General features: G+C 41.3%; 1 protein-coding gene across 8 annotated transcripts in view; it reads left to right on the top strand.

The window, feature by feature from the left end:
• LOC126388377 (rap guanine nucleotide exchange factor 6) overlaps nucleotides 1-20,613 on the top strand; it is a 183,240-nt gene that overhangs the window by 65,264 nt on the left and 97,363 nt on the right. For 7 of the 8 annotated variants that reach the window (XM_050041484.1, XM_050041485.1, XM_050041487.1 and 4 more), the window contains 2 exons: nucleotides 5,221-5,290; nucleotides 19,156-19,299. In XM_050041484.1, the coding sequence (XP_049897441.1) occupies nucleotides 5,221-5,290; nucleotides 19,156-19,299 (214 nt within the window). Of the gene's footprint in view, nucleotides 1-5,220; nucleotides 5,291-18,349; nucleotides 19,300-20,613 lie in introns of those variants that run through there. The other variant, XM_050041483.1, reaches the window with a different exon arrangement.

A 20,613-nucleotide genomic window follows, 5' to 3' on the forward strand; every position in this document is an offset into this window, starting at 1 on the left:
CTCTAAAATGAGTCGTGAGGCTCAAAAGTTAGGAAAGATTAACTCATGTGCTTCTTTCTCTGTCAGTGCTGTGAATACAGAAAAGAAAATTCAATGCACAGGGATAATGGCTTTTACTGTCCCTGGATTCACCTGACCAGTGAACTTTATGGAAAAAAAGCTTATTTTTTGTATTGTTCATGAATAATTTAGTTTCCTTTGGAAAGCCTGATACAATAATTTTAGCCTTAATTGTTTTTGGAAAAAGCAGCGAGGCTGCATCAGCAGGGATGGACGCTCTAAGGTGTAAACCTCTGTTTCACCTCATTCTGGGAATCTTGAGTCTGAACATGTGAATACACGGTGAAGCTGAGTGCATGTGGCAGTGAAGTGTCAAATAAATCCACTCACAGCTAATGTGGCCCCCTAGTTCAGCTACAATGAGTAAGGTTTCCAGCAACAACATGGGTCTAGTTTTTGTCCAGTGGCTTTTCCTCGACTCCATCCACTGTGGATATCACTCCTCCCTAAGGAGAAATCAGTGACGTACCAAGCTTTGATTTCACAACTGCTTCCATTTACTACTTTCTAGAAAACCTGTCCGTCCAAACAATAACTGCTCGTCCAATTCACAAGTGTGTGAAAAATGGGACTTTCATCCTGTTTCCATCATCAGAACACATTATGAAGACGGGCTTTCATCTAAGCATTAAATCAAGAGGCTGAAATTGTGAGAGTGGTGTCTGCCGGTGTGAAACTGTGATTAAGGATGTGATGAGATGAAAGTTGGATTTTTTTGAGGAGGGCCCAGAGAGAGGAATGGCCAACAGTAAGAAAAGAGAAAGGAAGGATGAAAGGGAATGCAGAATGGAGATGAGGAGAGAGGGGAAGAAAACAGCAAAGCAGAAAATAAAATGCAGAAGGGAGAAAAGTGAAGTGGACAGGACATGAGAAAGGAAGCAAAGGAACAACGAGAGGAAGGAGATGATGAGGGTGTGAAAGTGAATGGAGTGGGAGAGATGGAAGTGCAAAGGGGTCAACAGAAAAAGAGAAAAGTGGAGGAGCAGGGGACGACAAAAAGAGCTCAAAATGGAAGGAATATTTAGCAGTGGATGAAAAAAGGGAAGGGTAAAGAGAAAGTATGAGTAGAGAGGCTACTGGAGGTGAAGGGCAAAAGGAAGAGATACAAAGCAAGGTTGGAAGAAATGACTGAGGAGAGCAAAAAGCTGAACAAAATAAAGGGAAGGAGGGAGCGACCGTGTGAGAGACGGTGTGAGAATGTAACCAGAGAGGAGATGTGAGAGTGAAAGTTGGCCGTCTCCTGGCTCAGCACGCTTCCATAATTAAAACCACCCGCTCCTCGGGTCCCGAAACAATGCTGAATCGCCACATTTAGCATGCCGAAAGGGAGCGAGACATGTTCACAGCCCAGGCTGTTCTCAGGGATCACCATACACAGTGACTGAGCTGCTCAGACGGGGTGTCTCTCACACACTCACACACTCACACACTTAGACAGTACAAGGGAACCACAGATACATGCATAATTACCACATGCAAGATTCAAACACATTTTAAAACATGTTTTTACATACAGAATACTGGCAGATGAGAAGTGTTTGGGATTCTCTATGTCTGTTGCATCACATTGTGCATTTTGTACGTACATTATGGTGAACAACATCATCGCCAAAGCTGAAACAGTTAGTCAATGAATAGATAAGTTGTATGTTTTTCTATGTCATTTTTCAAGCAAACATTCCCATGTTCCTGCTTCTCGATGTCAAAATTGGCAGCTTTTCTTTGTCATATAAATTGAATGGCTTTGGGTTTTTGACAGCAACGAGCAATCTGGAGAAACAACCTTGGGCTTTATGAAATTGTAAAGGGCATTTTTCTCTTTTAATCAAATGTATTAATAGTTGATTAACAAATTAACTGATAAAGAAAATAATAGTTAGTTGCAGCACAACCAACTGTAGGTTTTGTTTCTGTTGTGCATGTCTTTCACACGAGGTGTAAATGGCTTTTCAGGTTTGAAAATATCATTATGTTAAAGTCAAACATCTTGTGTGTTTTGACCTAACTAGTTAGGGACGTTTAAAAATGCATTTCTCCCAACTGTCTTTTTGAAATTAGTTGAGAATTGTACCCAAAATGCTTTGCTTCTGTACGACTCTGACTGGAGCTAACAGAGGAAATCCTAACAAAGTTTTTTTTACTGTCACCAAATTGTCAGTTATCTAAGACATAATACAGAATATTCATTTGAAGGGTATATAACAGACTAACCCACAAGGTCCCGCACAGCATCAACTGCTCTCCTGCTTATTACAGGACACAACAGCCAAACCTAAACTCGTGAGACCTGCAGCAAATGTTGCGCTTCCTTTGCATTTCCACTCGACTCGCTCTTTTTTGTTTTTCCATTAGCAACAGTTGTGGATAGCCTGCTACGTGCTACTTTTTTGGTATCACTTCTGTCGGGGTTTCAAGCAAGGTAAGCCAGCACTAGAAGATGGAGTTAAAACATCGTACACCAGTAGGTAGTCTGAAAGACACGAGACATCCTGCCCAAACCCACTATTTTGAAAGCTAAGCTAACATCAGTAGCGAGCGCAATTTTTTTATTCACTCGACCCAAATAGTGTGTGACGTAGTTTTGCAGGCTGCAAAACTACGCCACACACAGTGCCGCAAAATTGAGGAAGTGCAGATCTTCCTCTGTTTGGTTGCCAATGGAAGGACTCAGCAAGTGTCACGTTGAAAATAATTTCACAAAAGTTTTATGCAGATCGCTATGACAACTAGCTGAAAATCCCACCCACACTGCTGGTGTACTATCTGCAGAGGAAAACGAAATGGAGAAAAGCACCTGGTACGAAATGTGAGTTGAGCTGAACCATGCGGTGAAAATGACGCAAAGCACACACATCGTACAAAACCCGTAAACTGGTGACATAATGTTGTATCAATAAGTAAGTTCACCCAAGCATGCAAGCTGAAATGTTTGTGGTTAGTTGCATCTATTGATGTGAATGATGAGTGTCAACACACCAGTCAGCTGCAAACAGCAGACTATTGGAACTTATATAAATCTTTAAGTTCCCAACATCTCTCCCTAAGAATTATATTTTTTTGTGGCGTTCAAAGTTGGTTAAGCACTGATGGTGTTTTCAGTCTCTGCAGACTGTGTACAGTTATACTGAGATGTCAGCCATGAAGGCGTATTGATCTGCACTCTCTTTTCGTTCAGTGGTTAGACCTTTACCACAAACTGTTCGTTCAACTGTACATCTCTAATACCAACGGAGCAATGTCACAGACTGTTATATGTTGGCAGCAAAGCTCAGGTTTCATGTAAAAAGGCCTTGCTTCTCTGTAGTCTCTCACATGTAAGAAAGGATTTATAAAGATAGATGTTGGTTAAATCATTAAAAAAGCTTTAAATATGTAACAAAATACATGTTTGTCTGAAGGTATCTCCTCAGGGCACCTCAAAAATGTGTTTTCTCCTACACGTAAGTGCTATATCGTAGGCAACTGGACTTGCTTGTGTTTCTTGAAGACGTTTCGCCTCTCATCCAAGAAGCTTCTTCAGTTCTAAATGACTGGTACGAAGTTGCAGGCTATAAACCCTGTGTGGGTGGGAACCCTTGCGGAATCGTAGGGGTCACGTGAGCTCTTAGTTCCCACCCACACAGGGTTTATAGCCTGCAACTTCGTACCAGTCATTTAGAACTGAAGAAGCTTCTTGGATGAGAGGCGAAATGTCTAGTTGCCACGATATTATCACTTACGATTACCATGACCTGGATGACTGAGAATCTTCACCGACGTTCTCTCCTACAGTTTGCTCGAAGATTATAGCCAATCTTATTGTGAGAAATTGAGACTCATTGCTGTTGATTGACACCCATTGGCTGGCACTGAACCAAGTTTCCAGTGGTATCATCCTCACTTTTGTATTTGTGTCAGCTGCCCCAATACATATTCATTCAGCAGAATGTTTATTATACACATGGATAGGAAGTGCGTACCACACACGGCTGCTGGATTCTCTTGATATTATAAGATTAAGCTAGAATTGTAGGATAACAAGATCACATGAAAATCCATCTTGTCAGGCCTCAAGTAGTCTCTATATACAGACTTTACATTCAGTGAATGTAGAGTCTGTAGGCAAACCTCGGAGATCTTGCCTCCGGAAGAAGAGCGGAAGAGCCCTGGTTTCTGGTTGTAGGCTGTTTGTAGTCCGCGTGATATTGACCAATTACTTTTGAGCTGGCTGCAGTTGTTGGCAGGTTAAACGGTCCCTGCGGTGAACTAACGAGGCGGAACATAATTGGCGTCACTGCAAACTCTGAATCCATCGCAATGGTTCAGCATTTAAACGGAAGTCGGAAACGGAAATTTGCCTCCTGTGCCCAAATCAAACCGGAATGCCAAAAAATCGAGGGTCTGCCCCCAGAGGCTGTATTGCTGTTCGGACCAATCAGAGTTCTGTGAGGAACTACTGGCAGCCTCGGGCGTGGTTTAGGTGTTTGTGACAACACGGTGAGGTGACTGTTCATTCAAAACAACAATGGGGCCTCCCAAAGAGGTTAGTGTAGATGCTGCAATAGCATCAGTTATATCAGAAGTGGAGAGTATTTCTTCATTGACAGAAGAGCAAAGAACGGCACTGAAGAGATGGAAAAAGTGTTTTCGTTCTTTTCCCTAATGGCTTTGATCGATCTAATTGGTTGAAGTTAGCCTGTAGCAGGCAGACAGTTCATCCAATAACCTGCCAAGTATTTTTTGAAAGCGCCTGTCCTTTTCCACAGTTTTCAATGAGATGGTTCTGTGTAACAAACTGTCTGGTGTGTCAGGTTAAGGAAGTGGAACAAGTGGCGTGTCAGGGAGTCTTTATCAAATGTTGATGTTTGAATGTAGAGCCAGTTCTCTAGTGAATGTCAGTTTAATGTAAACACATACTATACCAAACAGAGGCTACTTCTCATATACTGTAAAGACTTACTGTGTCTATATGAACCCTCTGTAGCATTTTACATTAATCATAGGACATCTCAGTTTAGATTTGGGCCATTATTGCCATTCAGTAGCATATATTGCGTGTGTTCATCTGAGGGTGGGCGAAAGTGATTGACTGCATCTGTTACCTCTGTCACTGTGTGAGAACAGTCTTGCCTTGGTTTGTTTCTGTTTTAACATTTGTTTGTGTGTGTGCTCTCTCCACAGTTTTGGCAAGCAGCTGGGGGGCAGACGAGGCTGTGAATGCATCACTTTGGAGCCGTCAGAAATGATTGTGGTGAGTAGAGACGCTGCCTCTTTCCCTCTTTTAGACTCTCTATCTTTGTCTCTCTCCCAGGCGCCTCCCTTTTTTATCGTCCCACATCTCCCATCTCTGTCCTTTGGTATTACTCCCATTATTCCATTTTTATTTGATGTCTGCATCACCTTTTTTCTCCCGTACTTCTCTCTTGTTAATCCCTTTTCTCTTTCTTTCATCCCTCTCCGTCTTCCTGTCTGTCTCCCCCATCTCTGCTCTTCCCCTCTGTACTCTCCCCCGTCTCCCTGTGTGCACTGTATCTCTGTCTACAAATTCAAATTCAAATGAGCTTCATTGGCAGGATGTGTTGCCAAAGCACTTGCCATTGAAAAATTTAATTATGTATTATGTAGCAAGCCCAGGCAATCTAAAATAGAATTAACTGTATAATATGTATTTGTTTACCCTGTTGGCCCAAACATAAGATGGTATTTCTTCAATGGAAATTATGTTTGAAAAGCAGGGGGTTAAATTATGTTGTATGAATTATGTCTACACTGTTACCTACCAAAGTAGAAAAGTGCACCCAGTAGAGTGCCGAACTCCGCCAGTTGGCTGCCAGAACCAACTGTGGTGATTCTTGACAATTCTGTTCAAGCAGACATGCTGCAGCGCGATTCATAGGCATCCCAGAATCATCCCAGAAGCTAATAAAAATATGCGACTCCTTCATCTATTATGGAGCTGCAGCACGTTGCACCGAGTTTTCCTGCTAACAGGCACAGTATTTGAACATAGATACGATGTAATAATGATGAAAGATTTTTTTTTAATAACTAAAACACAGCCACAAATCTTTGATCCATGTGGTTGGATCGTTTGAGTCATTCATAACTGGACTTTTAACGATATTCACTTTGTCTGTAGGCTCTAGCATTACAGCGTAATTAATAACAACAATAAACACAATTAAAATACACCAAAAGAGAAATCATTTAAAAGTGTAGCCTGCTTACTTATGGTAGAAGCACAAATATCAAGGAAAAATGACCTATTCAGCAAAATCAAGCAGCCAAAATGTTCCCAGTGTGGTACAAACAGAATCGGGTTCCAGCTATGGCAGCCTAATCAGGCACAACTATGGGAGGTGGAATTGTCCCTCCCGGCTTCCTTACAGTCAAGATGGTGGCGAAGATAACAAAAACATTTGACTTACTCATCTCGTGCCTTCCTCTGCCTAACTTTAGTGTATCATAACATATCGGCGTATGGAATTAATCTGCAGATGCTCCCGTTTAAACAACATTAAACTTTTCTATGGATGGAGTTTTTGAGCCACGACAAAGACCGAAATGTGGCCTGCAACAGACAAGGTAAAGCTTATTGTTTTAAGCCAAGCCGATTTCCGGAAAACCTTTGGCCCCTACCGGCCAGCTAAGAAAAGTGATGAGTCAGCAGTCAATGACAGTATAAAACAGTCAGTTAAACAGGTTTTGTAGCAACTGGGAGTCACCACAACATCGAGAGGGCCTTTAGCATACAGCCATAAATGTGCACAAAAAACAATAGGCTGATTGCTCCAGTAGTTTGTGAGCCAGATAAAAGCACACACTTACACAAACACACCACCAAACATACGATCCCTTTCAGGTTCACGCCTAGCGTGTATAATAACGTGGGGGAAAAAATCTTCAAAAAGAAAAACAAACAAACACCAGCTCCTACAGGGCGCAGTGCATTATGGGATGTTTGTAGCCTTGATGTTGCTATGGTAGCAAGTTTATCCAGCAAGATCTGCAACTCTCATCCTTCTCTTATTCTAGCAGTATGTGTCACAATGCAGGCAAAGAAACTCTTTGCTGTTTTCCAAATCCAGTTTATTAGTCACAGTGGTGTCATGTCCTGTCTAAGATCTTTCTCTTCTAGCATGGTAAATAGACCCCCCGCTCCCCAGCACAGACTTGACATCTGTGTAATTACTGGTAAGCTATCTTCTTAAATGTAGGAGAATGTTTAAATGTACTTTTTCAGCTTACATGTAACATGCCATATTTTGCATACAAATGCAGTGTGTTTCTGTCTGCCTCCACAAGGTCGCAGTCTCCATCTTCTCCCTAAACGTCCTCCCTGTTCTCCTGTCTTCCTTCTCCAGAGTCTTTGTGTCTGGGGGACTAGAGGGATCATGTGGGATAAGACAAGATAAGCAGTAAAGTTTTACACAGAAAGCAGCAGGTAGCATCACTTCCACTGATGTTATTATAGGGAATATAAAACTCTAAACAGATATGACCTCGTTGCTTGATTCGTACCTGTCCTTTATCTTTGACCTGTACCAGTAAAGTGAGGGGACTCTCAGGTGTTACAAGAAGTCCCCTGCAAATTTTTCCAGAGAATTTTCAAAGAAACCCTCATCTGAGATTTCTGTTGCTGTGACTGTACAGACTTGCATAACTGTCATTACTGTAGCCAGGGGAACAATGATGAAACCTTATCATCCTTAGACAGACTGTCACTCTGCTCACTTAAAACTGAGGTAATAATGTGCAAGATTTCATTTAAATTAATGTCAGATTTACCACTCTTTATCGCTTCTCGTTCGTAACACTAATAATTTGACCAGTTGCGTTCTGAAAGTATTTATATTTAGTGCTCCAGGCAGTTCTTTTCTGGGAAAATTCCCGTTTGCAGAAAGTCATTTTCCTCTACAGCTGAAAAGAAGAAAAGTAGAGTATCTTTTAGAGACACTTTATGCACCACGGATTGTATTAATTAACTGTAGAATTTTATATGACAGACACAGTTAATAATGTTGGCATATCAACACAATTGAAAATCACTGCTTTTCAAATCAGAAAAGTATGAAACTTTTTAAGTGTAAGGACAATATGTTGAGGTTTTGCAGTGTGTTATGTGTTGGTGGTTTGTCATTTTAAGACTTCAGCTTTTGTGCAGATTGAACAAACCAGATTCATGTTAATTAGTTAGTGTTAGAGGTGCTGGTCAAAGCCAGGCTAGCTGTTTTTCCCCTATTTACAGCCTTTGTGCTAGGCTAAGTTAGCCTGCTGGCAGTAGACTCCTATTTTATGGCACAGACATGAGAATGGTCTTGATCTTCTCATTTAACTCTAGGCAAGAAGGCAAATACATGGATTTCCAAATGTCAAACTTAAAATTTATGTGAACTCCTACACCACTGCTTCACATAAATTTTCCTCTAATATCATACACATAAAAAAAGGTAATACAACCACTGTTTTGTCCTTAATCATACAACATACTTTATGTATCCTTTCAGTGTAAGTAAGTGGCTGAACATTATCAAACAAAGTAACGCAACTCGCATATTTTTAACCCATTCCAAATTATGCTGTTTCATACATTACATAGAGTTCAGAACTCAACAGTATTCAGTGTTTATTTGCTTGTGTGTGCGGTTCGTTCAGGTTTTCTTTTTTGTAAAGAGAGAAAGAAAGAAACAGGGAGAGAGTAGATGAATAATCAGGAAAATAATGAAGCACTAGTAGCCTCAAGGTAAAAGAAAGAGTGTTTGTAACAGAGCTACAAACCTGGAGGAGGGGGAAGTAAATGAGTAACACTCCCTTGTGAACCAATGGAATTTTTTGATCAAATAGTCCCAGGAAACAAGGAGCTACAGCTACTAAACTCAGGAGGTCCCCTTTGCTCCTTGCATAACCACCACCTCCAAAGAACTGTTTCAGTTAAATAAATTAGATAACAGAGCAGTGACGAAGCAACAACTGTGATACAGGTTTGTCATGGGTTTTTTAGCTGTTGCATGACTATCATGTCTTAAAACTGTAGATGTTGGAAGGGAGACGTGCCAAAGAAGAAAGGAACTAACTGGAAGTCGATTATCTTTGCTTAAACAGCAGTAAACATTACAGTAAATGTCACTGCTTGCCTACTGTGTGAATAAATGCCGCACTGAATTTGTAGCAGCCTTGAAGCTTGTGTTTGACCAGTTAGTAACATTCAGGGCTCCAAATTCCCCCACTATAGTTCCAGGCACATCAGGACATTATCTTCCTGTAAAGTTCCTGCATTGACAAAGGGTTATAATAGCGAGGTGCCCTTTCATCAAGGCACTTAATCCTAAACTACCCCTGTGGGTCCATTCAGAGGCTATTGCGACAGTAAAAGGGAGTGGTGGGAGTACTGATGATCTTCTAGCTAAGACGGTTTGATACTGTATGAATGTAAAGTTGGGCGTTGCAGGAAAAGAGCCAGCACGCTCTGTTACCTGGGGAATAAAGGGTAAAATCAGTTTGAATAAAAGGAAATAAGATAGTTTGTGGCTGAGGGAATAGATTTGAACTAATGTTGCCTGAGTTTGTATTAAACCATCCACTGTGTGTGTGTGATCCCAGAGGAGTAGAGAGAGATGGCGATGGTGATGGTGATGGTGATGGTGATGAAGGAGGGGGGGGGGGGGAAGCAGTGAGCCCTACAAGAACACAAAGCTGATCAGCTGTTTGGAGCCTCAGGGAGAACGTGAGGTGTTTTTCTGTCTGTGTCTTCATATATGGGCATGTTTGTTGACAAGCATTTGCATTTCTGTCTGAGAATCAGGAAATGAGATTATGTAGAGGCTGTTATTGTTGTTATTATCCAAGCATATCCTTGTTTTGTCCACCTTTTTTTTTTTAATGGTCTGTGGCGCAGCAGAGCAGGGTGGTGTTTGGATATTAAGTATCAAGACTAATAGGAAGGAAAGAACTAAACAATATGCTAAAGCAGGAGCCGCCAAGCTGTAGGGCCAGAATCAGAAACAGGTTTTTTGACAGGTAGGTTTTCACACACAAGGAAATTTCCCTTGGTGTCGTGGTGCATAGAATTCAGCAAAACCTAAGAAATGAAATGTAAATTTACATTACCATATGCAAAGTGTACAGTATATTCTATAATATAAACAGCTATACAGAGATTTAAAACAAAGAGAATGAAATGCACAACATATGGAATATGCACATGTTCTCAGTTTAAAAAACGTGCAATAGGCAAAAACACAGGTGGGGATACACAGAACTACGCTAATGTGATGAGTGGTGTTGGCGTTAACAGATGTGCAATGGCAATAATGATAATAATATAAGTCTTTGAAATTGGCAGATTATGACTACCTCATCTATATTTAGACAGATTTGTGTTATACACAGAGCTGAGCGAAAGAAAAGATGTTCCAGTTTTCAAAGGCAAAATCAGTCTTAAACATCCTGTGATTATTACACTGCTGGGCCAGTTTCTCCCAGAAGGATCTGACAGCACATCTATGTCTAAGACTAATTGGAGATTTTGTACAATGCTACAAGATAACAGTTAAGACGATAAAAATCAATATAAACATACCCACTCAGCTTAGAGTATGGACAGAAAACCCCATGAACACAATTCAGCTTTTAGGAAGAGCAATTAAGGGAAGCCTGTTTAAGAAATTACATGGTGTCACAGAGATGTAACACTTTGTAAACCCTCCACATTCTCAGTTTGAGTCATGTGTGCATTCAGACTTTTGTTTTGTTTGATGCCTGATAAGAATCTATGACCAAAATGTAACTGCTTCTGTAATACACTTCATGACTGTATGCAGAGGTCAAGAACTTTGTCAACAGATTCTTAATTCAGCCGCAGGTTGGGCGTGGTCATGTTCTTCCTTTTCAACAATAAAGCCCCTTTCCCACTAAATGGAAAATCCCTTACACCCACTATAACCTCTTGCTTTTGTATTTAATGGGAAAGGTTACAATGAATCAGTGATTGCTGAAGCTCTGATCGGCTTGGATCAGATGGAATTTTGCACCTGGGTGAATGAGCAAATTTTCACCCCTTTGCCGGCACAATGCAATGACACGTCGCCACAATCAACTGTTCGTCTCCATCCAAGTAACACTCGAACATCACTCAGAAGTACTTGGCACCATGTCCAAGATTAAATGAGTAACTGATAAGTCAAAAATTGAAGGGTATAAGGAGTGATTTCACTTTGTATACTCATCTGATGAGGTGCTGCTTGTGTCTACAAAAATGATTGGTGGAAGCTGTATCACTGTATCAATCTACGACATGCCCAAAAAAAGCAAAATCCGACTTTTGCTCGATGTTTGACACAGCTGCCTTTCATCCTATACCAAGTGAATGAAAGCTGTAACATTTGCTGTCAGATGACACTTTCCTGGGAGAATCCTTCTGATGCACAGGAGTTGGTGCTTGTTTGGTTTCAGGCAGGAGCTGCTTGTTTGGAATAAATAGGAGAAAAACTGGGTAGTCAGCTTGAATGTTAATAGCTGAACAGACAAAGAAAACAGTCGCACATCTTTGCCTATATCCAAAAAGAACACATAGTGGTGCTGGTTGGGTGACGAATGATTTCTGGGAAGCACCTCGGTGTATCATCAGTGATGCCTTTAGACATAAAACCGGAGGAATTCTTGGATAACCACAGAGAACTGAAAATGCCAAGAAAAGCTGTCAGGAACCCAAATAAACACGAACATGCTTACTCACACACACACACACATGCACACACACACTCTAGATGAATGCATAAACACACAGGAGCAGGGGGACTGTGGTCTAGTCACACTGCATTGCAGCCAATCAGCTAATTAGGGCCATGGGAATAGTAGAGGGAGTGTAATTTGTGGCTATCGTCATAACTCTGGTCACAGGATGGACAGGGGTGACATTCACAGACTGACAGGGCGGGGTTGTTTTTGAGTGTGTATGTGTGTGTGTTTGTGTGTGTGGTGGGAATGCAGGGGAATGAAAGGAAGTGAGTAGCGGGAAGAGGGGAGTAAGAAATGAATGAATAGAGCAAGAAAAAAGTTAGTAAAAGGGGGTAATGTAATGCAAATAGACAGAGAGGAATGTAAACTGACTGATGAGTAGATGTGTAGTTATGTAGTTGGTCACGCACATATTTAAATGGACAGAGGAAACAGGAAGTATGGCCACATAATGGCCATGACAGTAAGTCAGAAACATAAAGGCAAGAGTTCTCAGTGGCTGACAGAACTGGTGGTCATGGGATAGATGGGAGGGGGGTTTATTCAGTGAAGCAGCCAGAGAGGCTCATACACAGTGAGACAAAAAAGATGGTTATGTGGTCACAGGATAGACATGAAAGTCGGGTACACGTCTAACCTTTCCCCCTAGAATTTCGTGTGCATTACCTTCAGGCTGTCTGTCTCACGAGGCTCGTTAAAACGAGGCGAGATGACATTTTTTTGCAGCGAAAAGGGACACATCGATACCAGCACTGGTTCCTTTTACAACTGTTATTTGGTGTTTTATAGCTGAACTATCCCTCATACAGCTGTTTCAGAGTCCATTACAGCTAAACTACCCACGATGCAGTAGTTATTCTGTGTATCACAGCAGAGCTCCACATAAGGTTGTTCCCCTATTTGAACCCGTGGCAGCTATTGAGTCCCATTTCAGCAGTGACAGAAAATCTTTAAGTCCATCTTCTCTCTCGTGTTTTAAAGCCGCTTTATAATCGATGTGTGAGATCGTGTTCAATCAGACAGCTCTCAGATGTGTGCCTTTGAGAGATATATTCCTAGTCTTGTCGGTTTTTTTTTTTTTTTTGTGATATCATGGGAATGTTTTGTATGTGTTACATATGGGAATACAGGAAAGCATGAAGCTAAAATTTCAGTCCTATCTTGTGGTTCTTCAGCTCATAGTCTTTTACCCTCCTCAACACAAGCACAGTAGTCACATCTCATAACTTTTTTTGGATGATCATGGGTGTGTAAGACTTATGTGAATACACATGACTGACTCGAGGTCTTGGGGGGTGGGGGGTTGGGGGGGTGAACAATGGCTGCTTATAAAATCTGTGGTGCTTTTACACTGACAAAATTATACCAGGGTTTCCGCTAGTGTATTGCACGCCAGGCAGCCTGGCCTAAGTATTAGGGATATATATATTTATTAATTTTTTGTAATTTTAAGACGTTTTTTAAAGGATAACTTCGGTATTTTTCAACCTGGGCCCTATTTCCCCATGTGTATGTGTGTATATGATTCATAGGTACAACTCGTTTTAAAATTGGTTCAGTATTGAGGGAGGCGGATGCAGCCGGCAGCCACGAAACGAGCTAAAACGGTAGATATGGGGGCAAATGCGCCCCGTATAAGTTTGCACATTAAAAAGTGCTTTTTTTCGTCACTGACCGGTTCAGATCGCCAGTGCTATCTGAGACACAGCAACCACAGGAGCACCACCAATCCTCAGAGATTCGCGTTTGTGCAGCCGCTGCTTCACCCTCGTCTGCTTGTTGGCCCTCTCTCTCTATCCTCGTCTGCTCTTCAATTTGTAGGAGCTCCTCGTCCGTATACTCTGGCTCAAATAAGTACGGGCGGCCATCGTAATAAAAGGGCTCATCTTCATTCTTGAAATCGGGTAAATATGCAGCCATGATACCAATGCAGTAAAACTCTCAACTGTACTCCGGGACAACCAACGCCACTCTGAGCGGCGCTCAGCATGGCTCCTCTGTTTTCTTCTGGCAACAAGCAAAGCTCTCGCGAGATGACGTCACACGCAGCCCAGAGGAAGTGAAGGGTAAGGGAAATGCTTAGTATGTTACAGAGATAGCACTGGCGATCTGAACCGGTCAGTGGCGAAAAAAAAGCACTTTTAATGCGCAAACTTATACGGGACGCATTTGCCCCCATATCTACCATTTTAGCTCGTTTTGCGGCTGCCGGCTGCACCCGCCTCCTTCAATACTGAACCCAGGTTGAAAAATACCGAAGTTATCCTTTAAGTTAACCAAAGATTAACCCTGATTACGTAACAATAAATGCTGATGGAAATTAAACTAATAGAACACACAGAGCTGCCAGCCTCTGACCTCATGACAGCTGCTGCTTTGACAGGGAATTTAACCCAAGTCAATAAGTTAAAATTAGTTGTATAATGTTAACGTTACCAGTTAGCTAATGCTAAGCTGTTCGGCGATAACGGTAACGTTACAGTTAAAGAGGCAACAGATAGGATTCGGGGTTTTGTTAGCTTGGCGCCACCTAGCGTCAGCGGTGTTGCTCGCACTGTCGCAAAGACCAAATTGACCTTGGGGATCAGAGATAATCAAAAAAATGTAGGCTGTAAAGCCACCAGTATACCTCTATGTATATGTAGAATAAGAAGGTGTGTGGGGGTATATCACTGTCCAAGGGCTGCCGTAGAATGGCAACGACGATGTCAGCCAACCAACACTCTGCCCGGTCCCTGGTTGCGGCAATTTGCGATGCTGGCCAGGTAGGAATGAGCTAGCAGCCAGTACAGTACAGTCCTCTCTCGTCTAGCTAACATTTAGCCGTGTTACTTACTGATCCATTAGAAAGAAAGCTAACTGGACACCGGTGTTGAAGCCTCTTTGGTCATGGAGCTCCCTCCATCTCTTGAATGCCAGACTGAGGTTTACTCTTGTTTTTCCTCTTCTTTTATCACTCTCCTTTTTGCTCTTCTTTGCCTCCTCGGACAGATTAGCTCGTTTTCTTTTGGGAGGCTGTTTTTCACTTGTCTCCAAACTTTGTCCGTCTGCCATTGTGCTCCCGACTCAACTATCTCATGCCACGGCCAGTTCCTCATAAGGACCAGCTCCAGTCCCTGATTGGCTGACCGACCAGTTTGGCAATACATGACACATTTCCTGCCGTAAAGCAGATTTTTTCCGCGAAAATTCGTCCCCGGTGGCAGAAGCTTATTGCAAAGATTGCAAAGCCATTAAGTAACCTATGTAAACGCTGATAGTCTGATTTTACTGTGTATACGACCCTGTGCAACCCACATTATTTCAATAATGATATATATAGGCAAAAATGCTGTCTGTTGCTTCTTTAACAAGTCAGCAGTCGACGTTTGCATTCACAGTGAGTGAGTCCTTAGCATCCCATCGGGGACATGTGGCTGCAATAACATCTCTACATTACATTTTGTCTGGTGCATCTTGTCGAGGAGACACACCAGCTAGCAGGGCTGTTTCTAGCTTTTTCAGGTGACCGAGGCAAAATCTTGTTTCACTCATGAAAACACACCTAATCTGCATTGTATTCCATATGCATGAGACCTAATGCTACTTTTCACACATAAAGATGAAATATTGTAATTTAACTTAGCTGCATTGTTGACATGAAAATCAAAACAAAGTCTGTTGCTGGCAACCATTAAAAAAAGACAGTTTTCCACCAGCCTGCGCCCGCCACCAGCACCATCACAAGATACTTGCCACTCGGCCTAGTGAATTTTCTGGTGGAAACCCTGTATACTCTTTTATACTGAGCACAGTGCCACATTGTAGCCTCAAAGGGGCAAGCAGAAAGACTATTTGAAAGATGTCATACTAAAATCCTGCCTAGCCATTTCATCTTTTATAACTTACAGTTCTAGATGTATTCTGTATTGGATCTTGGAAGTAAAAGTAATACTTTTTTTATTTATTGGAAAAGATAATCAATCAATCAACTTTTATTTCATAGACTCAAGGTCCATTTAAAAGACATACACACAGATAGATTTAAAAAAGGCACTCATACCAGTATTTCCACATAGGTGACTGGTACAGCAAAGAACTTAGACTGGGATTTGACAGCAGGATAATAATGGAGTTATGGGACCCATTCAGTCGACAGATAAATCTGTACATTAGATTTCTCAACAAAGCATGAAACGTATTGACTCTTGCGTTACAAAACAAATCACTTGCACTGCACCACCTGGGTTTTCTAAGCAATAAAATAAAAATAAAATAAATATTTTCTGTGAGCTTTTTTATTGGAAACGCTATAAAGCACATAATAATTTGTGAATAGCCTGCAGGATTGTAAAATAGATCGAGTTATTCTATTTCTGATTCATATTATGCACATACAGAACAGGAATGAATGCACGGACATCAGGAGTGCTAATTAAAGCATTTTAGCTGTCAGCAGCTACAGCTTATAGCGTATTACATAACTAGGTGCAGATGAGTAGTAAGAGGTAGAAGGTGCGAAGGTGCGAGAGCCTCACAACCAACCAGGGAAGAAGAGTCATTAAAAGTAACAAAATGAAGATAAGTAAAGGAGAGAGACAGGAAGAGAAGTGAAGAAGATGCCTCTTTGAAATGTTCAAACATCAGCAGATGGATCCTGTTAATCCCTCTCCCCTCTTGGCTTCCTCGACTCGCAGGCACAATGACAGAAAGCTTAATAAACTGGAAGACTGAACAACAGGCAGTGATACTCTGACCAGGCAAACAGGAACATAGAGCACACTTGTTAAACGGCGCCAAATTATCCAATCAATATTCTGGACCGGCAAGGATGAACTGCTAAGCATTAACAGCTGACCACAAACCTTTAAGCATGTCATGTGTTATGTGAGAAGAGGTGAATTTAGGCACGTGGGTAACGTGGTGCATGATTTACATGCTGTTGGCAACACATAAATGAATGTACGCAGGGCATATGCAGGTCCTTAAAATGTCTTAAAGTTTAATTTCTTGAGGACTTAATCGTCACAAACATTTTATCTATTTTCATTAATTCATCCTTAAACTTATTTTTGCCTTTCTGCCTGAAAGTCCACATTTTTGATGATAGAAATTTTTAAATCTACCACTAAACCTCATACCATCTTTTTATGTTATACTGTTGGCAAATGTAGATTAAGCTTACTCACTTTGATAACTATATTCCTGCATAAAACCTACCTCTGCACAGGACTACATATAAACTACTATCTTTATATCTTTATACTCAACGGCAATTCTTGAATAAGAAAAAGTTGATAATGAGGTTTTTTTGGTTAAAAATCATCTTGAAATGGTCTTTAAAAGCTTTAAATTTATGTGCCTGATAACTGTATACATCCTGGTATTGCTAGGTGGACAAACACACAAGGGCAACAAACAAAGAAAATGTGTTTGAAATATAGTATGAATCACCTGATGCATACCGGAGAGTTTAAATCAAATCAAATCAAATCAAATCAGATCAATAAAGCCCATAAAGCCCATTTAAAAATAACCACAGCTGACGAAAGTGCTGTACAAAATAAAAGAATGACACAAATATGTAGCGATATAAAAAGTACACAAATATAAAACCGAACTAAACCGATAAAAACAATTACATACATAAAAAAGATTAGAAAATAGTAAAATATTAAAACCACGACAAACAACCTAAGGCCATTGAAAACATGTACATTTTAAGGTTTGTCTTACAAGTGTCAATGGAGGGGGAGCATTTGATGTAGGGCGGAAAGCTATTCCAAAGCTTTGGAGCAGCTACCGCAAAGGCATGATCTCCCTTACCCACTAGCCTCACATCATGGGACACTTAAAAGACATTTAATTAAATTGACATCATTTAAGGCAGTTTTGGTTGGGGATGAAGAATTTGAAAATGTAGAAAATGTTGAAGTGAGTAGAGCTTGAGGCTAAATCAGCCGCCATAACACAACTGAAGCTCCAAATGAACTGTGTGTGTTTGAGTTGCATTATGGGTGATGTAGGCGCCAGGAAGAGGAATGTGTGGAATAAAAAACACAACATTCCTGACTCTGCTGCTGGTTGACATTCATCATGAGCCCGACGGTAATAAAAGTGCAATGCTAAATCGGTGCAGTTCTCTGTTAACAGTTTTGTAAGAAAACAATATTCAAGTAAAGGATGTAACAGGAAGAGTTAAAGTTGGAATATCTAGTCGTATTTCTGCTCTCTTTGGTACAAACCTAATATTCAAACTATCAACTATAAAACATTCACGTGTAAGAAAAAAATAACAAATAAAAGACAAGCTGAAGCAAAATCATCACAAATTGTGTCCTCTCAAAGTCGGTAACATATTTAAAATCTCTTGTTTCTTCATTACTGACATAATAAGGCAATTGACTCACTAAACATTATGCAATCGAGAAAGAAAACAAATTCCTCCAGCAACAACAGACCAGCACAAAGAGCCTATGGGGAATGAATTGTATGGCCGGAATCTGTGTGCTGCGCTGTTTTTTCTGCCTGGCGAGGATATTTGTGTATTTACGGTTTCCTGGAGGAAACTGTGGGCTCAGTGTATGCTCTGTGCGCGTGTCTCCAGCAGCGAGAGAGAGAGAGAGACAGAGAGCATGTGAGTAAGTCTGTCAGTATGCAACGTGTTGAGCAGCTGAACTTTGTCTTGAACTCTCTGGCTCTCAGAAGAGGACAACTCTTGTCCAAAAGAGGGACAGCCCTTGTTTTTTTTTGTCCTCATCGTCACTCCAGTTGTTTGTTCTTTTAATTTGGTTCTTGTGTTTCTTTTGTTGTGGATGCTCGCCCCGAAGGATGTAATGTTGCTGGATCCCTCAGGATTAAGGAGTCTCTTTAAAATTTGGACGCAACACTTCTATTCATCTTTTGTCTAGAAGTGTTTCCCCACTGCTTTTGTTTTTCCTCTTCCATGGTATTTCCTGCTTTTATGTGTTGTACTGATCCCGTCCTCGTGTCCGGATGAGTGTGCTCCGCTGGCACCGGCTGTCTGTGCTCTGGAAGAACTGGATGTTCAACCAGGAGCCAGCAGAGGAGCAGGTCCAGATCTCAGAGGGGCATGAAGCAGAGACAGGGAGAACGGAAGAGAGCGCACTCAAGGATAACAACTCAGACTTTCAGAACCTAACGGATCTTAAGACCCAAAACTTGGATTATAAGAAAGAGAAATCAAAAACTGAGAACCAGAACTTGGGATTTACAAAACGCAACTCTGTTCCTAACATCCAAAAGTCTGAACTACTAAAACGCAGCTGCTCTGAGCCGTGCTCTCCGGTCTCAGACTGCTGTCCCCACACACCTGAAGGTTGTGGATGTGAATCCCGGAGAAGCTACTATTCTGAGGAGGTTGTTGACTGTGTATTGCAGGTGGATAACGGCAGCGAGGGGGACGACAGTTTTCTGCAGAGGGAGGGATCCCAACGGAGGTCCAGACGGCGCTTCAGGAGGGTCAACCCCAGGGGAGAGCGGGAACTTATCACAGACGGCCAAGAACCCGCCGGCTACAACACGGTAGGAGCAACACACCATCGCTAGTAGCACTATACAATGACAGGCTTCACTTAGTAACAGTAAGAAAGAAGAGTATCATCTTCTTAAAACACTGTTACACACCACTTAACCTTTGATTTCTTTTTCTGAACATACATAACTAGTTAGGTTTTATATATTTGATCAGTATTAGGCTGATTTAAGAGTTTCTTAAGATAAATTCTTGGTAGGATTTAAATATCTTATGGAACCTGCTGACATCCTGACTAATTAGTGCTTTTAGTTTCAGCAGTGGCAGATGACACACACTGGAAGTGTCCTCAGTTTCTACTTGTCAAATCCTGCTATTCCTCCTATAATACTTGAAGTACTACGACAGCATGGTCTACATGCACAAAGATCAATATTTTCTGGTAAATTAAAGATATGATGAAGAAGATTTGAGTGGGAAAAAAACTTTTTGGACAGTTTATATCGAGCGCTCAGTGGTACTGAACATTCTTGTGAATATCTCTGAGTGCTCACAGAGAGGATAAATGTGAAAAACATTATATTGTGACCCAAAGTTTGTAGAGAGAAACAAACTATGTCTCTCTTAAAGCCACTTTTTGAGTTTTTCTTGAACAAACTCTGTGTAAGAAAAGTATTGAAACTGAGTGTGTGTGTGTGTTGAAGTTCCCTCCTTCTGATACGATCACTGACGCCAGCCGTGTGTCAGTTACAGTTTTGACTAATCACTAGAAGCCATGCTCTCCCACACACACAGGCACACAAACTTCAGCACACACACACACACACACACTTGTCCCAGCTCATGTAAAGCTCCCGTGGGTGTTACAAAGGGGCTTAATGGAGAGCTTTAAGTGTCTTCTGCCAACCCTTCGTGGCTCTGCAGTCTCTTGGTAATTGTTCCATTTTTTTTTTTTTTTTGTCAAATTACATTTCTTGCCTTCAGCATTGCTGGATCCCACCACATTATATTTCGTGAGGGCATTTATTATGTAAAGGCTACCCGCTCTGATGTGCAAGCGCAGCACAAAGAAGCAGGACAACAACAAGTGGAACAGTACAACTGCCCTGGAAATACAGATAATGATAGTAGTCCTGCATTTAATTTGAGCGAGACTGGAGGGCAGGATGAACTCGAGACACACTTGGCAAAAAGAAAACATCCCTAATACAAGAGATCTGAGTTCTATATTCCATGTATTGTACTCTAGTCATTGCTAAGTGACTGAAAGGGGCCCTTGACGTGCTCACTTTATTTTTATTACATGACTATATAGATTGGAAGGATGTGATGTGCTAGCCTGTACCCATTTTACTCTCACCACA

This window comes from Epinephelus moara, chromosome 3 (assembly GCF_006386435.1).
Source record: "Epinephelus moara isolate mb chromosome 3, YSFRI_EMoa_1.0, whole genome shotgun sequence".
NCBI classification, from domain to species: domain Eukaryota; kingdom Metazoa; phylum Chordata; class Actinopteri; order Perciformes; family Serranidae; genus Epinephelus; species Epinephelus moara.